At 41.1% G+C, this 19,366-nt stretch overlaps 1 protein-coding gene across 1 annotated transcript in view; it reads right to left on the bottom strand.

Moving 5' to 3' along the window:
• The window catches only part of NPHP1 (nephrocystin 1), a 1,368,595-nt gene that overhangs the window by 425,867 nt on the left and 923,362 nt on the right, over positions 1–19,366 (bottom strand). The window contains exon 16 of the mRNA XM_044057279.1: positions 9,305–9,404. Within this exon, the coding sequence (XP_043913214.1) occupies positions 9,305–9,404 (100 nt within the window). The remainder of the gene's footprint in view (positions 1–9,304; positions 9,405–19,366) is intronic.

Genomic DNA, 19,366 nt, shown 5'->3' with positions numbered 1-19,366 from the left:
GCATTAGAAACACTCTGTCCAGGGATCTAAACCTCTTCTGCAATATCAACAGAATGGCTTGGCGATACAGGTACATCTCGCGGAGGATACCACTGCTTTGGAACAGACTCCTCATAGGTTCATAATTTGGTACTAGGCTATCAGCCCTAGGGCCTATACAAGCCTAGCCATAACAATTCCCTGGCTATTTCTTCCCACACTATTTACTTCCCTGGACGCCTGTCTAGCAGGGTGACTGACATGATCCCCGGGGTGAATTTACTTTCTCCCATCCAATCGTCAAGGTTCCTTTTGAAGAGGGCCAAAGAGGCACTCTGCTTGACATGTATTGGCAGTCTATTCCAGAGTCTGCGGAGTCTCTGGGTCAGGAATCTATCCCTCCAGCATGTTTTGTTTATTGTGATGACAAGGTTTAGATCCCTGGAGCATGTGGCTCTGAGGGATTGGGATTTCTTTAAGTATAGCATGTCCAACAGCTCTAGGTTTGACATGGCCTTGTATGTTAAGCAGAGATCGCCTCTGAGTAGACGATATGCGACAAGAGTATAGCTGGAGTTTTTTAAGGTGGTCAGCATAAGGCATCTGCTTTCTTTTAGTGAGGTATTTCTGCGGCCTTTCCAGTTGTTGCAAATGTCTTGAGAGGTACATACCAAACGGGGCGTTGTATTCTATAATGGGTCTAATGAGGGATGAGTACAGTGGGACAATGACCTCCTTTTTTCTGGATTAAAAGCCCTTAGTGATGAGGTGTGCCACATAGAAGGATTTCCTGACTGTTGTGGCGATGTGGTTATCGAAGGTGAGACCACTGTCCACCTGTGTCCCTAAGTCTCTTATCACACTTTCGGTGTTTAGTGTACTGCCACCTATATGGTAATTTACAGATACGTGTTTTTTCCCAAAGGGGATAGCTATACATTTCTTGGCATTGAGCTTGAGCCCATGGCTCTGGCACCAAGCATCTGTTTCTGTAAGGCCCTTTTGAAGAGTATCCACATCATTTGGGGATTCAATAATGGCTCCCAGTTTGCAGTCATCTGTGAACTTTGTTAGCCAGGGTCCCTTAGTGTTGGCCTGTACTTCAAAGAAGTAGATGCCAAACAAGAGCGGTCCCAGGACTGAACCCTGAGGTACTCCACTTGTCACTTGTCTGGAGATGGATTTGGAGTTGGCTACTTTTACAGTGTGGGTTCTATCAGTAAGCCAGTTAGCAACCCATTGGGTGACATAGGGATTAATGCCCAGCTTAGTAAGTTTATCTATGATTCCAGAATGGGGGATGGTGTCAAAGGCCTTGGCAAGGTCTACATAGGCTGTGTGGACCACCTTACCCTTGTCCATGGCTCTGGAGACTGATTCGAAGAAGTCAATCAGGTTCAGGAGACAAGATCAGCCCTTCACGAACCCAAACTGGGTGGGGTCCAGTGTTTGAAGGTTGCCAATGTCTTTGTTTATAAGTTCCATGATAATACGCTCCATTGCCTTGCAGATAAGGCTTGTCAGACTGATGGGACGGTAGTTTCTGGGATGCAAGGTGGATCCCCCCTTGTGGAGTGGGATTACTGTAGCTCTGCGCCACTCAGTGGGCACGAAACCTGAGGTGAGGCTATGATTAAACATGACACTTAGGTGAGGTGCCAGTTCATAGTAGTACACAGCCCGGGATGTCATCTGGTCCCATGGATGCTGTATTCTTAGCTTTGCAGAGTGCGATTTTTTACCTGTGTGGCCGTTACTACCGGAATTTGGCAATCTTCCGGTATTGAGATGAGCCATTTAGGGGGTGAGACGGGGGTGAAGTTGGCACTGAATCGATCTGCCAGGATATTGGCAATATCCTTGGGATCAGTATATTTAATGCCATTCTGTTTCAGCTCAGAGCAGATCTGAGCATTGCCATTTAGATTCTTGACATAGTTATAGAATGCCTTGTGGTTGTCTTTGGAATCTTCGGCAATTTTATTTTCATAACTAGCTTTGGAGGATTTTATGAGGGATCTCAGTTTCTTACTGAAGCTGGTAAGGGAGTTTTTTGCATCCTAGGATTTTCCTTTTTTCTGCAACAGTTTCTTCCTTTTGTTGTAAAGTTTGTTTATGGCAGGGGACCACCAGATTGGCTTCCTTTTCTGGATGAGAGCATCTTGGTTCTATATGGGATGGCACGATTCATGCATGAGTGGATGTGCTCGTACAGTGCCTTAGTGTAGGATTCAGCAGTTGAACTTTTAGTTCCCGTCTGCATGGGTGTCATGATGTTTGTCACTTCTGACTTGAGTAGCATGAAGTTGGCTTTGGAGAAGTTTTGTATGGAGGTTTCCTTACTGGGGGGTGGGGGTGGGATGTGGATGTTAAGGGTGATTAGCTTATGGTCAGACCTGACTAACGAGGGGGTGACCATAGGTGTGGAGCATCGATTTCCCATGTTGGTAATGACCAGGTCTAGGATACTGGAGCCCCTGGTGGGACTATGGATTAGTTGATCCAGGGCGTTGGAATTTATGAATTCCAAGAACCGTTGGGCAAAGGTGTTGGTACATGAGTAGTTTTCCCAGTTAATGGTAGGGTAGTTAAAATCACCCAGTATTAGGGTGTTTGGTTCTATCTTAATATTTTCCAGTATGTTTAGAAAGGTGTAGTGAGAATCTTGGGGTATGGTGGGGGATCTGTAGCAAGCTACAATTTGGATTGCAGTCTTACCTACTGTTAGTTGCACCTGGAGAATTTCAGACGCATTGTGTTGAGCAAGTAGCCTGGTGGTGTGAATATCCTTGGTGAATATTGACACTCCTCCACCTTTAGTGTTCCGGTCCTGGTTTGGTGGCCGAAAAGTGTGGTAAGCGTTGTAGCCTGGTATTGCAGGTGTGGTCTCTGGAGCCTTGAACTAGGCCTCAGTTACTGCACAAATATCGATGTTCTCCATTTTTAGGAGTGCCTCGAGAGAGTGCATTTTGAGGTTTAGACTTCTAGCATTGAGTAGCATTACCTTCAGATTTTGCATGCTTGTACCTGTTACAGTGGTGGTTTTGTCCTTTGAACTTTGCCTAAAAAAGGCACTATAGGGGTGGCAAGAGCCTTAGCCAGTAACCTGAATCCCAGGGGCGACAGGTGCAGACCATCTCTGGCAAAGCATCGTGGTCTGTCAGTCATGTCGTCCCAGGCAGACAGATACTGGATCCCTTTGAATGACACCAGAAGCTTAGCCAATTGTTGAAGTCAATCATTTTGTCCTTATATTGTGGTATAATTCTGGGCAAAGGCAGGATGCTACTCAGGGCTAGGGTCATACCTGCCTGGGCCACATGATCCAAGAGCTCTTCCATGTCTCTTTTCATGTAGTCCAGGGAGGTACGTCTCAAGTCATTCACTCCAACATGGACAATGACAGAGTAATATTTGTACTTGCTGTGGAGTGATTTAAATGCATGCGTTATATGACGGATCCTGGCACCCGACAGGCAGCTGACTGTAATTTTCTCCTTGTTCAACCTGGTGAGAGGGACATCAGTGTGCCAGACTATAGAGTCACCAATGACTAAAGTGTTAGGTACATTGTCTTGCCTTAGGGGCTGTTGCTGGGTGGCACACTGGTGTTGTGAACTATGTGACACTTTGGTTGTGATTGGTGTTTGTTTGCGTTTCAGCTTCAGAGGTCCTTGTTGCTTGGGCAGGTTACAGTTAAGGGCCTCCGCATATGTGGATTTAGTGTTGCTATATGTGGGTGCTGGTGGTGTGGGTTTAGAAGGGCTATGTGTTGCTTGAGGTGTAGTGTGGGTGTTAACCTTCTCCTCTTGACTGTCTAACACAATCTTAGGTGGAGAGAGCTTTGCTTCCATTTTGGCTATGTAAGTGCATCTCTCACAGGTTGTAGTGTTGGGTGGTAGGAGGAGAGGGTTGTCTGTGTACATGAGGCAATTGCTGCATTGCCCCAGTATGCCCAGATTCACCAGGTGGACAGGAGAAATCACTGGAAGCTGACCCTTGGACATGCCTGGTTTGGTGCTTTTTTGTAAAGTACAGGAGCTGTTTTCCCTTAACTTAGCAAGGTACTTTGCAATTATAGGCTGTTTAGTGCCTACTATTAATTTATCCTTATTAACAAGGAAAGTTGAGTGCTTGTATCAGTTTAAGGCTTCCTAGTGCTTTCCAGCAGGTATTAGAGAAAGTGCTAGTCACAGGGATGCTTAAAGATAAGATGAAAATAAATGCACACTGCAGTGTGCACTAGAGAAGTTAGATGTGAAAGTAGGTAACTTAAGTTTTACCTGTTTAAAAAGTTAAGGTTTAGTGGAGAGTTACTCTTTTTAAAACAGCAAGATGGGTTGAATGGGGTGGTCACTTTTGTATTCTGGCACTATGGAATACAGTAGGATAGCCAATAAATTTAAATAGTTGAAGGGGAGGGATTTCAAAAATGATGATTTTCTGATTACTCACACAAGCCAGTGAAAGTAGAGAGGAAATGAGATATATGGTCAGATTAACATAAGAGGCAGGCAACTAGAAAGACAGTGGTATTTAACAAGACAACTGTAACTGGGTGGTAGGGTGGGGAAAAATTCTGCCTGACTCAGAAGAGCGAGAGCTGTGGTCTCTCTTGAAGTTTTAATATGCTGTTAAAGCAGAATGCAAGTAAAACACAAGGTAAAGAAAACAAACCACAGTATTCAAAATATAGAAAGGCAATAAAGTAATACAAAATACAAACAATAAAAGCAAACTAACCTTTCCTTCACAGCAAAGTGTAGCAGAGTCTGGATGAGCCTTTCTGGTAAAGCTCATTCCTGTGCATGTTCAAGCACAGCTTGGATATATGGATGGGTAATAGAAAATTTACTCCAGGACTGCTCCCTGTCCTACTAATGGGAAGAGGCAGCTCCCTAAATGCTTTATCCCACTCATGGGTTCCTTCAAATTATCTATGTTATGATCACAACTATTCTAAAGGGGGTAACATAAAACTATTGACCATGGGATGGTAAGGCCAATCTAACACCAAATGGGATAGGTTAATTCAAGCACCAGAAGAGAAACTGGCTAGGCTTAACTTGGCCAGCAAGCGCAGCTAGCCTAGGATTTACCTATGACCCTATGAACTACTCAAACATGTCATACAAACAGGCCTTACAGAAATATGAAGATAAACATGCACCATGCCCAGAGTTACTATGAAAAAAATTATTTTCTATAAAAGGAGTGAAATTTATTTGTATTTTGTATTTTGATGAAGGCTGTTTATTGTGAACCGAAAAGCGCTTAAATTAAAACTATGTTGTGTTCCTGTGCTGACTGGTCGTGGATCTTATTTCTTAGTTTAAGATTCATAGGTTGGTATTAGGCTATCGGCCCTAGGGCCTATGCAAGCCTAGCCATAACAATTCCCTGGATATTCACAGTTGAAATCTCCCCCTTGGTCCCTCAGAAATAATCAGTTGAGGTTCCCCCTCAGTGTCTGGAATGGACATCGGAAAAGCCTCTGAGGACATGCAAGAATTCATATTTATGCCCGCTTCTGACAAGCTAATAGGAGAGAAATCCAAGTTAAGCACTCAATGGTCTTCACTAGCTTCTAGAGAGATGTCCAGAGAAAGCTGGACAGCAACCAGATCAGGCCTAGGGTTTTTGGCCTCCTTCTTCACAGACAGCTGACCCTCAGGGCAGGAGGCTTCTGCAATAGCACCCTGGACCAACAGCTTAAGTTGCTGGTTCTCAAGCTAAATAGATAAGGAAGATAAGCAACTATGAGGGTCAATGCTTGACAGATGCAGCACTGTGCATGGGGATGGGAAGTGCCTAAACAAAAAAAGACACTGAGTTATGCGATGGCGGCCTTTATGGGGACTCTGCACTCTCACGCACTGACATTTTCCTCTTATTAATGATGACATGAACACAAGTACAATACAATAAAGAAAAAGGTGGAGAAGAAACCTCTAACTGGACACTTATTTGAAGATGGCTTGGTAACCAGCAGAGCAGAAAGGCATTCAGACCAACAAATTCAACAAGTTCTGAAAGTTTTAGCCTATATGTCACCTTTATGCCCTATGCCTTAAGTGGGTAACATACATGCAATGTACTGCACCTATAAAATCTAAAGGCCTTGGTATACTGGTTAGAAATTGGGCTATCCTTGACAGGAGATCCCTTATGTAAAAGAATTCTGCAGTTGTTTGAGATTTGGGAACTTATGAGGACAGTGACTTAACTTTCGCCCAACATGTGTCCTTTGTAGTAAGAAAATCCTTCTATATTGCACAGCTGATAAACAAAGAGATTGTGTCTAGTTTCAGAGATGTCATTGTCCCCTTTTACTAAGTTCTCATTAGGTCAGTTATTGAATATAATGCCCCTCTTGGCACGGATCGATCCAGATAAATGCAACAAATGGAATGCCAACAGCAATACTTTACTAAAAGAATACAAGACATAAACAATATGTCCTACATGGACCAACTCAAAGCCTGTCACTGTACTCGGTATCCTACAGACTCACTGTGACTCGTGTTGCAACAATGCAGCAACAAGCCATCTTCTGACCAAATACCGATGGAATTACTGCACATCATCAAATCAAAAGGCATTAGAAACACTCTGTCCAGGGATCTAAACCTCTTCTGCAATATCAACAGAATGGCTTGGCGATACAGGTATATCTCTCAGAGGATACCACTGCGCTGGAACGGACTCCTCATCCACTTAAAACAAAGCTCATTCCTGTGCATATTCAAGCACAGCTTGGATATATGGATGGGTAATAGAAAATTTAATCCAGGACTGCTCCCTGTACTACTAATGGGCAGAGGCAGCTCCCTAAATGCTTAATCCCATTCATGGGTTCCCTCAAATTATCTATGGTATGATCACAACTATTCTAAATAGGGTAACATCAAATTACTGACCATGGGATGGTAAGGCCAATCTAACATCAAATGGGATAGGTTAATTCAAGCACCAGAAGAGAAACTGGCTAAGATTAACTTGACCAGCAAGCGCAGCTAGCCTAGGATTTACCTATGACCCTATGAACTACTCAAACATGTCATACAAACAGGCCTTACAGAAATATGAAGATAAACATGCACCATGCCCAGAGTTACTATGAAAAAAATTATTTTCTATAAAAGGTATTATTTCTTCAGAGATACAATTCTTGTTTGTTTAACAAGGACAAAGCCACTAAAGTTTTGAAAGATCAGTTCTAGCTACCAAATCCAATGCTTTACTGGGACCAGAAATAGTCTCAAACAGAAACCTGACACTTTTTGGTAGTCCACATCTGACTGCATTGTTTTCTTTTTGAAAAACTACTGCAACACAGAGCCAAAATATTCTGAACATGACATGAGGAACTTTATAGTATAGAAGAATGGGATATATGAAGAAATTCTATTGAGTAGCCTCTTGAAATGGCCCAAAATGCCCACCAACATACCTACCTACTTACCATCCCCTAATTTCCCTGTAATGTTGTAAACTGCTTCCCCGTGTTACACAGGAAGGGGTATTGTGTGGATTCAGGTAATGGCACAAGAAGCTGCTCTTTTAGCATGTTCAGTTACCACTAGCTTTTAATGGTAGGAACTTTTCTGGAAACTGATGCAAAAGGATGTGGCAAAAGTCTTTAATGTTCTTGTTGCATTTCCTAAAATATAATCTCATGTTACTGGCTAGGTAGAGAGCTCATGTTTACATTTGATGCTGAAAAGATCAGAAGGCTGTGGGTTCTGTTCATACCCCAAGTGTTTAGATTACTAATACACTACACATGGGGGCAGACTGGAATTTATTTTGGTGGACATCATGTTTAAAACAGCACTGCCATATCAGCAAGATGGCAAAAATATTAGTAGATCTACATTTCTCAAGAGATTTGTTTATATTAAAAAAAAAATGTCATAATTTTTTTATATGGAAATAACTTAATGTGTATCTGTCTTTGTGTGTCTGACTACATGCACATACTCTGTGACTGTTGTAATGATGTCTTAATTTCTACTTGCCAAATGGTTTATACTTTTCTCATTTAGCTGACCATATACTTTAACCACTACTTCTACAATTCAGCTCCAGTTCAAGACAACATTCAGTACTGACAAATATTTGTCTTTCTTGGAAATTGGTAACAGATATTTTATATACAAGACGTGCAACATTCTAAGCACAGTTAAACAGAGTTTGATGTCAAAACTGCAAATGTTCATAATAACTTAAAGTGTACTGTCTCACTCAGTGGCTTACCTTTTATCACCACTCCAAGTGGCATATAAAGTGCCGATTAGTATTTTCACCAGACTGGTGAATGATTTTCCTCTAAAATTTATTAAATTGCAACAGTCATTAAGACAGCAACATTAAATTAGTTTTCCCCAAGTTGATGTCACTGAAAGTAAAAAATTATCTTTAACCTCAATGACATTAACTCAATGAAAATGTGAAAAACATCCATGCTTTCTGCACAGGAGCAAAAACTCCCCGATTATAGTCTATGGAAGAGCCCTTAGTTGGCATCACTAAGGGAAATTGTAAATTTATTTGGGCTGAAGTTTGAGTAAAAAGTTAACAAAGCTATTTATTCAAAACACTGCCCAAATAAATACAAAAAGATCAGTTCAAGTTTGCTGTGATGTACTCTTAAAGTGTGACAATACATTTTTAAACAATCAGCCGAATGTGCTAAATAAATGCCTTTATTTCAGATCTGCCACCTCTAGAATTCCAGGCTATCTTGCATACCAGCACTGCCTAACCTAAACTGTTAAAGTGATGGTTTAGGATTGTTGCTCTTTGGATCTACTGGTTGTTGTTTATATTTGTGCTGTCTCTCATAAGAAGTAAAATGTCTACTCCCTTCCTGTCCTCCCCCTAAGTGTTCTCCCACAGCTCCGTACTTATTGCCCACAAATAAGTAAATAGACAGAGGAATTCTTTACTAACATAGTACTAAATAGCAATGTGCTGCAGTCCAGTTTTAAACAAAACAAATCAACATCTATTAAGGGATATTGTGCAAAAATCTAATGAGTCAGCAACCCTGTAGTTCTAGTATGCTTGGTCTGTAATTTTGTCCTCTAGTGATATGTAACCAGTCCCTGAGGTTAGGCTTTTAGCAGATCTGTACTTGGCACTAATGAACAAAGTTCTCTTATGTTTCTGTACAGTACATAAATGCTGTCAAATAATTACTATGATTTACAGAAAGAAATACACTACTGATTCTGAACAATTCCAATAAGAATAATCAAGGATACCCAGGGTAAATTGCTAGAAAATTGGGTTCTATGAATAATAAATGTTGAAAACTTACTTCAGAAGATCTCTTGTTCCTGGGGGTAATGATTTTACTTTGAACATAAGTCGAGGTTGTCTCCTGGATGACATCATTTGTTGAAAAACATTACTGCCAGCTAGGAAAGAGAAAAAAGAAATTATGTACTCACCATAATGTTCCATCTGTGCTGTCCATCTTCATTTATCCTTGACTGATGGGTTCAGTTCCAAATATCGGAACCGACTTGGTCATTACTACAGCTCGCGATGACCAAAAATCCTCAAGCTTAGGTCCTACCCACAATGCCTCTCTCCTAGTTACCTCAGATTGAGTCTGCAGAAAAAACAGAATGACAGAAATAATGCCTTTATGAGGCTATATTTGGAAACTTTTATAAACAATTAGTAATAAGGTAGACATATTGCCCATTCCACCAAAAAACTGCTAGGGCAGGGGGAAGGAGGGAGGGGAGTCAAGGATATATAAAAATGGACAACACAGAATGAATGTTATGGTGAGTACATAACTTCTTTATCTGTTGTTGTCAATCTCCAGTTATCCTTGACTGATGGGAAAGAGTACCCAGCTACCTTTGATCTTGGGAGGATTCATGGAAGTATATTTTTGAACACCATTAAACCAAATGACTCTCTTCCTCTGGAGAACAAGTCTAATATGTAATAAATGATAAAGGTGTGTGGAGTAGCCCAGGTTGTTGCTGCACATATATTATCCATTGAAGCTGAAGACTGGAAACTGCTGAAGCAGCAACAGCTTTTATAAAAAGAGCTTTTAAAGAATTATGCAAATCTGAAATACAATATTTGAGCAATCTGGATAAGGTAACCTTGCTAACTTGTCTACCAACTCTTGTACTCGAAAAGGAGACAAAAAGTTAATCAGATTTCCTTATGTATTTTTGTTCTATATAAATGGAAACATAAATGTCTATGAAAATCTAAACAAAATGTAGTTAGTATTCTCTTTAGTTGTCAACTGGCAAGTTGATGGTCTGATTAATATCAGTATCTGACATCACCTTAGGTAGAAAGGAAGGATTTGTCCTTGAGGAGACTCTATCTTTATGAAAGATGAGGTAAGAGGGTGTGCATGATAAGGCAAGTATTTTGAAATTCTTCTGGCATAAGCTATAACCACTAAAAAATAATGTTTTTGCAAGTTAACATTTTATCTCATAGTCAACAGACGGTTGGAAGGGTGCTTATACGAACGCCTGTAAAAACAAATTGAGATCCCAACAAAGGTTAGGATCTTTATAAGGATGCTTTAATAATAGAGTTCCTTTAGAAAGGTCTTGCAAAGTCTGTGAGAAACAAAAATATTCCTCAAACAGTAATGAAGGTCGGAAATGGCTGCTAGCTGGACTTTAATAGTTGAAGGAAAAAAAACTCCTGTACAGAAAAGAAAAGCTAAAACATCTAGAATTTTGTCCATAGGAGCCATAAAGGAATCAATATCCCTTCCTCAAGCCCAAAAGGTGATTTTTTCCATTTTTCTAAAGTAGAGTTTACATATGGAAGGCTTATGGGAAGCTATGATGTAGTGGGGAAGGAAGAATTGTCTGCCTGGTAATTACTGAAACTGGAGGAACCAAGCTCTCAGTTTGAGGTTCAGAATGTTTGAGTGAGTCAAAGCATGTGGATGGGACAGAGGATTTGCAGCAGGGTCCAGAGTCTATGGTTTTCACATCAGATAAGGCCAAAGAAGGGGGAACCGTAAGTGTACAGGTCAAAAAAGAAGCAATGAGGATTACTCTGTTCTTTAACCGGATTGTTTTCTGTAAGAACTCTGGAATTAATATTTGTAGATACCAATAAGGAGCAATGAAGATTACTTTGTAATTCATCTGGATTGCTTTCTGTAAGAAGGTTAAGGGTCTTGAAACAAAGGCACATGGAAGTCCTGGGGAGGCCAAGTGTGTAGAAGGGTATCTCGCGATTACTTCCCCAGATGGGGGAGGGGGAGACAGGGCAAAGTAGTAAAGTAGTTGCTGTATTTTCTGCTCAGAGGCAAGGTAAAGAAGTCACAGAAATGCTGGCACTCTCAATGAAAAAATCCTTTTCATCATGTTGGGATTAAGAAACCACTCATGAGGCAGAATAGCAGACCTGTTCAGTTTGTCTGTTACCACACTGGAGCTCCCTGATATATGCAGTGTTATCAGGAATCACATGGAAGAAATCACCCAGTGCCACAGTCTGACTGCTTCATAATGAATGGGGTACGACTTGTTTCTTCCTTGTTAGTTGATATAGCAAACCACTGACATATCATTTGCTGGAATTAATCATGTTCTCAAATGGAGAGTACTTTGAAATGTTTGCAACACCAAAAGCATTGCATTGATATGTAAATTGGCCTCTATAGGGCACCAAGTGTCTCACAGTGTCTAGGCTAGATAATACACTCTCCACCCCATGTGGGAGGCTTTCTGAGGTGGGACAAAGAGAAGGCCCAGAACATTCTCTTCCAAGTGCAACTACCAAGCTATATCCTTTCTGCAAGGTTTGATAATTAGAAACTGATGTAATATACACTGAAAAAGAATTGACCACTGAAAAGTAAGCAGCCATTGAAGAATTCTCATATGATACCTTTCCAACGGGACTAGTGTAATCTCTGCAGGTATTGAACCTAGGGCTTGTAAGGCCAGACAGCCCAAAACTTTTCCTGTTGTGTTATATCCTTTGAACTTATTCTCTGAATTTTTTGTAGCTCCATAGGAGGAGGGGAGAGACAGAGAGAGCACTTTTGAAAGTTTTTGTATGGAGCATGTTCCTACAAACTGTAAACTTTAGAATCAATTGGGATTTTTGGCAATTCACAGTTAATCCTAAGTTTGTGCAAGTTTAGAGAAAAAGAAGTTATGCCTTACCATAATGTTCCATCTGTATTGTTGATTCTCATTCAGTCATTACGCATGGGGTATCGATTCCGAGCTCAGAACCGAGCCAGACATTTTCCAAGCTCGTGTCAGCTTCAAACTCTCAAGCTAAACTCTTACCCACAATCCCCCTCTCCCTGTTACCTCAGATTGAGTTTGCAAGTCAAAGAAGGTAGAGGCTACCTCTGGTCAAATAACCTAAGAGAACCGGATGGTGAGATCCACTAAAAAACACAGGAGGGGGAAGGAGGGAGGGTCATAATGACTGAACGAGGATCAACAATACAGATGGAACGTTATGGTAAGACATAACTTCTTTATCTGATATTGTTAATCCTCATTCATTCTTTATGCTTGGGACAGAGTCCCCAGCTACCTCTATTCCTGGGAGGCTCTCATGGAAGGACATTCCTGAGCACCATAGAACTGAAACATGCTCTTCCCCTGGAGGCCAAATCCAATTTGTAATGATTGATGAAGGTATGAGGCGTAGCCCAAGTTGCAGCTGCACAGATGTCATGGAAAGAAGCTCTGGCATGGAAGGCAGCAGAAGTTGCCACCGACCTTGTTGAATGACAAGGGTCGTGAGTTTGGCATAATGGTTAAGGTGTTTACCTTACAGACACAAGGTGCAGGGTTTGATTCTCACATGGGGTAATTGGCTAGGCTTAAAATGACCCACAAGGGCACTTAGCCTAGTACTAATCTATGAACCTATGAGCTCATTGTTGTGTATAAATAAAGGTCACACAGTCCTTCAACCATCTAGCTAATGTGACCTTAGCAACAGCAAATCCTAAATCTAGGTCCAGAAAAGGCCAAAAATAACTGGTCAGATTTATGAAAAGGTTTAGTCCTGTTTAAGTAAAAACGGATTTGCCTGTGTATATCTAGGGTATGTAGGTAATACTCTCCTCTGTTTGAATGATTGGGAAAGAAAACTGGCAATTCAATGGCTTAATTAATGGACATTTCAGAGATCACTTTAGGCAGAAATGAGATTAGTTCTCAGAGACACTCTATCTCTATGAAAAAATCAAGTATGGACTCTTGATACATAAGGCTTGAAGTTCAGAAATATGTCTGGCAGAAGTAATAGCGACCAAAAACAAGGTTTTCCATGACAAATACTTGAGGTCGCAAGAAGAGGCTGGTTCGAAAGGTGACATTGTCAGAGCTTGTAGAACTAATGATAAATCCCATGGTGGAATAGGTTCTCTAAAAGGTGGCTTCAGATGATTCACACCTTTTATGAAGGTCTTGCACAATTTATAAGACATAAGAGAGGAATCTTGGACACCCTCATAAAAATTAGAAATTGCAGCCAAATGAACTCTAATGGTAGAGGCCGATAGACCTGACTGAAACAGGTTGGCCAGATAGTCTAGCATCATCGACACTGGTGCTGAAAAGGGGTCTACTTGTTTATCTTTCAGCCAACAGATGAATCTTTTCCACTTGCTCAGATAAATAATTCTAGTGGAAGACTTATGAAAAGCAATGAGAATATCATGTACTGGTAAAGAAAGATCATTCTGCCTGGCAATCAAGGGAATTGGAGTAGCCAAGCCGTGAGCTTCAGGCTGTTCAAGTTGGGATGAGTCAGGTTCTGTGGGTATGAGATCAGCTCCAGGGTTGGATGGAGAATCCATGGTCGATCTAGTAGGTGAGGCCAAAGGAAGCAGCTTGACACGACCGAATGGCAATGCGGCAAACAAAATCTGGAGTAACAGGGAGAGGGGGATTGTGGATAAGAGTTTAGCTCAAGTGTTTGAAGCTGATGCGAGCTTGAAAAATGGCTGGCTCGGTTCTGAGCTAGGAACCGATACCCCATGCATAAGGAATGAACGAGGATTAACAATATCAGATCTTAGTTTCTTGTTTTTATTAACAGGTACCTGGTTGCAGCAGTAAAGAGCGAGTCATCAACGCATGGAGACACCAGAATCTTTACAGTCTCAAGTTAGCTGCTACTTCTGTCATGCATGCGGCGAACACCTTGGGGGCTGCGGTGAAGTCTAAGGACAGAACTCTAAACTGGTAATAAGTGGCTACTAGCCAGAAGTTGAGGAACCATCTGGAGCATTCATTCATTTAATATGGTAATAGGCTTTCCAAAGGTCTATGGAGCACATCCCATCATTCTTTTTCAAGAAAGGAAGAATGGGCTGAACTGTGATCACCCAGAACTCCATTTGAGGAACCAAATTGGTCAGAAAGCTGAGATCCAAAATTGGTCACTAATCCCCTTTCTTTCTAGCACTAAAGTAATCTTGAGTAAATTATTGATTCTCTCTGGTGGGACTTCTTGGATTATTCTTCTGTTTTTATTTTCCATTTTGGTAGTTTTAATATTTGCATAACTGCTGATTCCCTCTGATTGGGTGGAACTTCAGGATGTTCTTGTGTACTGGGAGAGAACAGGAAAGGGGAATGGTATGTTCTCTGGCAGGCCCTTCCAGTGTTCCTGAAAGGAGGCCTGCCTGCTCATCTCTGGAGGCAGTCAGGGGACGCTTTTCACTCTACCCAAACACCTGGCTGGAAATCACTCAAGACAAATGGGTACAGACAATTATATCCATAGGTTATTACATTCCCTTTTCCACCCTCGTCCCATAATTCAGTCCATTCCAGACATTCCTTCCGGTCAGAGGGATGAGGCAACATCAGAGGTACACAAGTTGCTTGAAAAAGAATCATCCAAGAGGTCCTCACAGGCCAAACTGGATCCAGAACTTACTCAATGTTCTTTTTTGTTCCAAAAAAGACAGGGGACTGGAGTCCCACTTCGGATCTCAGCAGATTGAACAGGTCTGTAAAAAAATCAGAGTTCTGGATAGTGACACTGCAGTCTATATTCTCTTTTCTCGGGAAAGATGATTGGATACGCTCGATACATCTCCAGGATGTGTACTACCATATAAAGATGGACAGCTGATCCAGGAGACACACTTTCAGCTGGGAGCCAGTCATTTCCAATTCCGAGCCCTGCCCTTTGGTCTCACTACAGCCCCCAGACTGTTCACTAAATGCATGGCAGTGGTTATGGCTCACTTAAAACATTTAGGATTCAGTGTGTTTCTGTATCTAGATGACTGGCTGCTGACCTCCACCACCAAGCATCTACTACTATAGGTGAGGGACAAAGCAATCCTTCTTAGCTCCAAGCTGGGCATTACAATAAATTAAAAAAAAATCTGCCTTGTCGCCTTCACAGCATATTACTTTCTTAGGTGCAGAGTTGGATTCAAAGGAAGTGGTGGCAAAACTTACCCCCGAGAGAATTCAATCCCTACACCGTCAAATTAGGACCTTGATGTCAAGAAGAAAGGTTCAGGCGAGGTTTGTGCTGCAGGTTCTGGGTACCATGGCAGTGGCAATTCTTCTAGCTCCTCTAGCACGTCTGCACATGAGGGTCTCCAATGGTTACTCTTTGTCCAATGGTCCATGCAAGACCTACCTCTGTCACATCAGATAATTATTACAGATTCATACAAGAAGGATCTTCTCTGATGGCTTCAAATGAACCAGTTGTCCTTGGGCCGCCCATTTGTATTCCCACAACCAACTGCTGTACTAACCACAGATGCTTCCCAGATCGGGGGGGGCATTATCTGGGAATTTCTGTTCAAGGCTTATGGTGAGAGCACGAAAACCACTTGCATATCAATGTCCTAGAGATGAGAGCAGTGCTCTATGCATTGCAGGGACTCCAGGACTCTCTTCCAATAGGAATTATTGTAGTTCAGATGGCCAACATGGCAGTAGTGTGATACATAAATGGAGGGACCAAATCATATCCCCTGTGCAGAGAGGCACAACGGGTATGGCAATGGGCTGTTGCTTCTCACCATTTTCTGATAGCAATGCACATCCTGGGCAAATCCAACGTGATAGTGGACAAACTCAGCAGAGCGATTCTGTTGCCTCACGAGTGGTCCCTGAAATAAGAAGTTAATGAACTGAAGCTCTGTGCCTTCTAAATGAATTTTGGTAATGAAAGTCTTGGTACCAAAGATGCAGATTTAAATAAAGCAATCTGTTCCACAGATACTGTTGAAACCAAAACAATATGCTTAGAAGCAGTAGGTTCAGAGGAACTTAAATGAACTGAAGCTCTGTGCTTCCAAAAGATGGTGTCGAAGAAGAAGGTGGCACCAAACTGTTAATGTTTCCTAAATTTTGTCGAAACAGAAGAGAAAGCTGATGAGAGAGATGTTTTACCTTTCTCCCTGTCAGTACCAGAGATGCCTTCCATTCACCTAGTAGTCCTCCTTAAAACACAACCTGAATGCGTTATTTTTTCCTTATCACAGACACAGCTTCATGTAAAAATACCAGGCTCAAACAGAAAATACAAAAGGAAAAAGAACCGTCAGAAAAGGAAATCTTCTGGCCACATTTCTGGCACATCTTAAAACCAGAAGGCCCCTTAGATCTTCCAACCATAACTTTAAAAGTCATCAGAAACTCACTTTCCCATGAAAAACTGCCAGACTCACACACACAGACAGGATAGTGAGGGAAAGCAGAATAAAAGCAACATTTAAATTTTTTTTTTTAATTAATAAAAGGGAGAACTACCAACGATGTTAGAGAGAATCAACTTTGTAGTGACTAAAGGGGAGAGGGCAGAAATCACATAGAAACAAATAGAAATATATATAGTGAGGAAAATTTCTTTAGGGAAAGGAAAGATAGATAAAATAAGAAATAACTGACTTAGCTCGAGAGCTGTGACAAACGCATCTGTTTCGTGAAGTGGAAAACAAGATCTGAAGTAACTAGGTGAGAGGCATTGTACGTAGGACCTAAGCTTGAGAGTTTTTGGTCATCGTGAGCTGCACTAACGGCCAAGTCGGTTCTGATATTCAGACTCGATCCAATCATTCAAGGATACATGAAGACTGACAACATCACATACACTGTTATGCTAAACAGTTTATTATGCATTCTGCCTACCTGTTGGATTTACAAGTGAAAAAGCACAATTTACTATAATAGCAGACACATTTTCAAATTAAAAATTGTAAAGGTTAAGATTATACAGCCCACCACTAATGTGTAGCTCTGGCACCATTTTTTTTTATCTTTAGCAGAAACCCATACCACTCCTAAAGGCTGGCAGTCAGAGATCTGTCAATCTGGGAAGCATTAGGTAACCCTGCCCTCAGGGATAGATAATATTCAGATTCTGTAGACAAGCCTTGGTACATGTGAGCTACAACAATTTACCATAAGTATGACAGAAGTAGCATCTGGATTCTTACCTGAATTCTGCTGAAAACAGCAAAAATAGGCTAGTCTCTATCACTGATCTAGTTATGAAGGGCTGCATCTCACAGATGTCACACTATATGTTGCTGGTGGTCAACATTAGGCAACCACAGTATATCCAGGAAGAATTACAGTGGGATAATCAGGACATACTGTAAGTAGACATACTGCCTTTTCCTTGTATGTATGCATGCCATTAGTCTTTGAATGCTTACCGCAGAAATACCTCACAAAGAGGATTATCAGCCTCAAACAGATGCCTTACGCAGACTGTCTCATAAAACTCCAGCTTTACTCTTTCGCATATCGCCTACTCAGAGGCGATCTCTGCCTAACATACAAAGCTAGCTATGTCAAATCTAGAGCTGTTGGATATGCTCCACTTAAAGAAATCCCAATCCCTCCGAGATACACGTTCTAGGGACCTAAACCTTGTCAGCACAATAAGCAGAACATGCTGGAGGGATAGATTCCTGTCCCACAGATTTCCCATACTCTGGACCAAACTACCTATCTATATCAAACAAAGCTCCTCATTAGCACTCTTCAAGAAAATTCTTGATGATTGGATGGGAGATAGGAAATTCACCCTGGGGATCACTTCTGTGACTCTGCTCAACATGGGCACAGAAAAATAATTTTCTTGGGTGGCGAAAGCCAGGGTACCTTTCTGGCTAGGCCAATAGCCTAGTACCTACCTATCAACCTATGAATAAATATAAAAAAAAACCTCAAAAAATATTTGAAGAGAAGTACAGACAAACGCACCCAGATATGGAACATTTCATAATACAAAAAAAAGGAAACAAAGGAGGAATGTAGAAACTAGGACTAGTAAGGTAGAAATTAATCAACCAGAAACTGAAGTTAAGGATTATTTGCAATTTTTAGAAATTTTAGATGGACCAATCAGCCTTTAGAAGAATGTATTTATTGTTTAATTAAACTTCATATTTTCTTATTTGCACTGAGGAAGACTGTGATATTATTCCAGCCGAAACTGGTCTGATTATTTATTTTATTAAAGTGATTTTGTACACAGTATGCTGGCTCTGTCTTTACTGGAACTTTTGTTGTGTCTTTTGAGCCGTGCATTTGCCCTACGCGCAGGAGTGTCGTTTTGATTGTTACACTTTGTTCCTGTTCCTGCTGGGGGCCTGTGTACTTGGTACTGATTGCACGTTATCTGTGCAATCTTGTTTTTGTTTTACGAATACATCTTCTTTGTGGAATTTGGACGTCTTTTTAGTGGATTCTTTATTCAAGAGTGCTGTGGATTCATTTGGTGCCCTGTTTGCTACTATCCAGAAGCAAGCTTCAGATATTTGAAGCGTTAGTTTCTAACACGTTGTTTTCTGGCATGGTGGATGACCAAGTTTGTAATGGGAATTCATTTGGTGGAATTACAATTGTTTGTCAGGGTTAATAACCCGATAAACCTGTTTGCATAGTGCAGTTTAAGCGGTTTATTATCTGGGTGATGTGTTTGACTGGAGCCGTTGTATATTGGAAGCTTCTGGTATTTTGTGTTTCCAAACATTTATCGGATATTGTGGATTATTTAAAGCATGTGTATGCGACCTTCTGAGAACAAATGCATGCAATATCAGGGGATTAATCCAACAGGCTTGTCTTTTTTCAAATTGATGGGCCTTATTGTCATCCAGGAACACAAGGTACTGTAATAACTTTTTCTTATTTGGCGATTGTACGTAGAGTGGAATTTTTATTTTGTGGAATCCACATCTTTTCCATTGGGACAGTATTTATATAATGGACAATCAAGATTCTATTGAAACCGTTTACAGTTGGTCGTATGATAGGGATATCAACCCGAGAAGACCTTTCCATGAAGTAAAGTTCTAAGTGGTTTATTATCTGGGTGATGTGTGTGACTGTATTCGCCGAATATTGGA

Source organism: Protopterus annectens, chromosome 1.part2 (genome assembly GCF_019279795.1).
Source record: "Protopterus annectens isolate FY-2018-M chromosome 1.part2, PAN1.0, whole genome shotgun sequence".
NCBI classification, from domain to species: domain Eukaryota; kingdom Metazoa; phylum Chordata; order Ceratodontiformes; family Protopteridae; genus Protopterus; species Protopterus annectens.
Note: the sequence above shows the minus strand (reverse complement) of the source record. Positions and strands in the feature narration are given on the sequence as shown.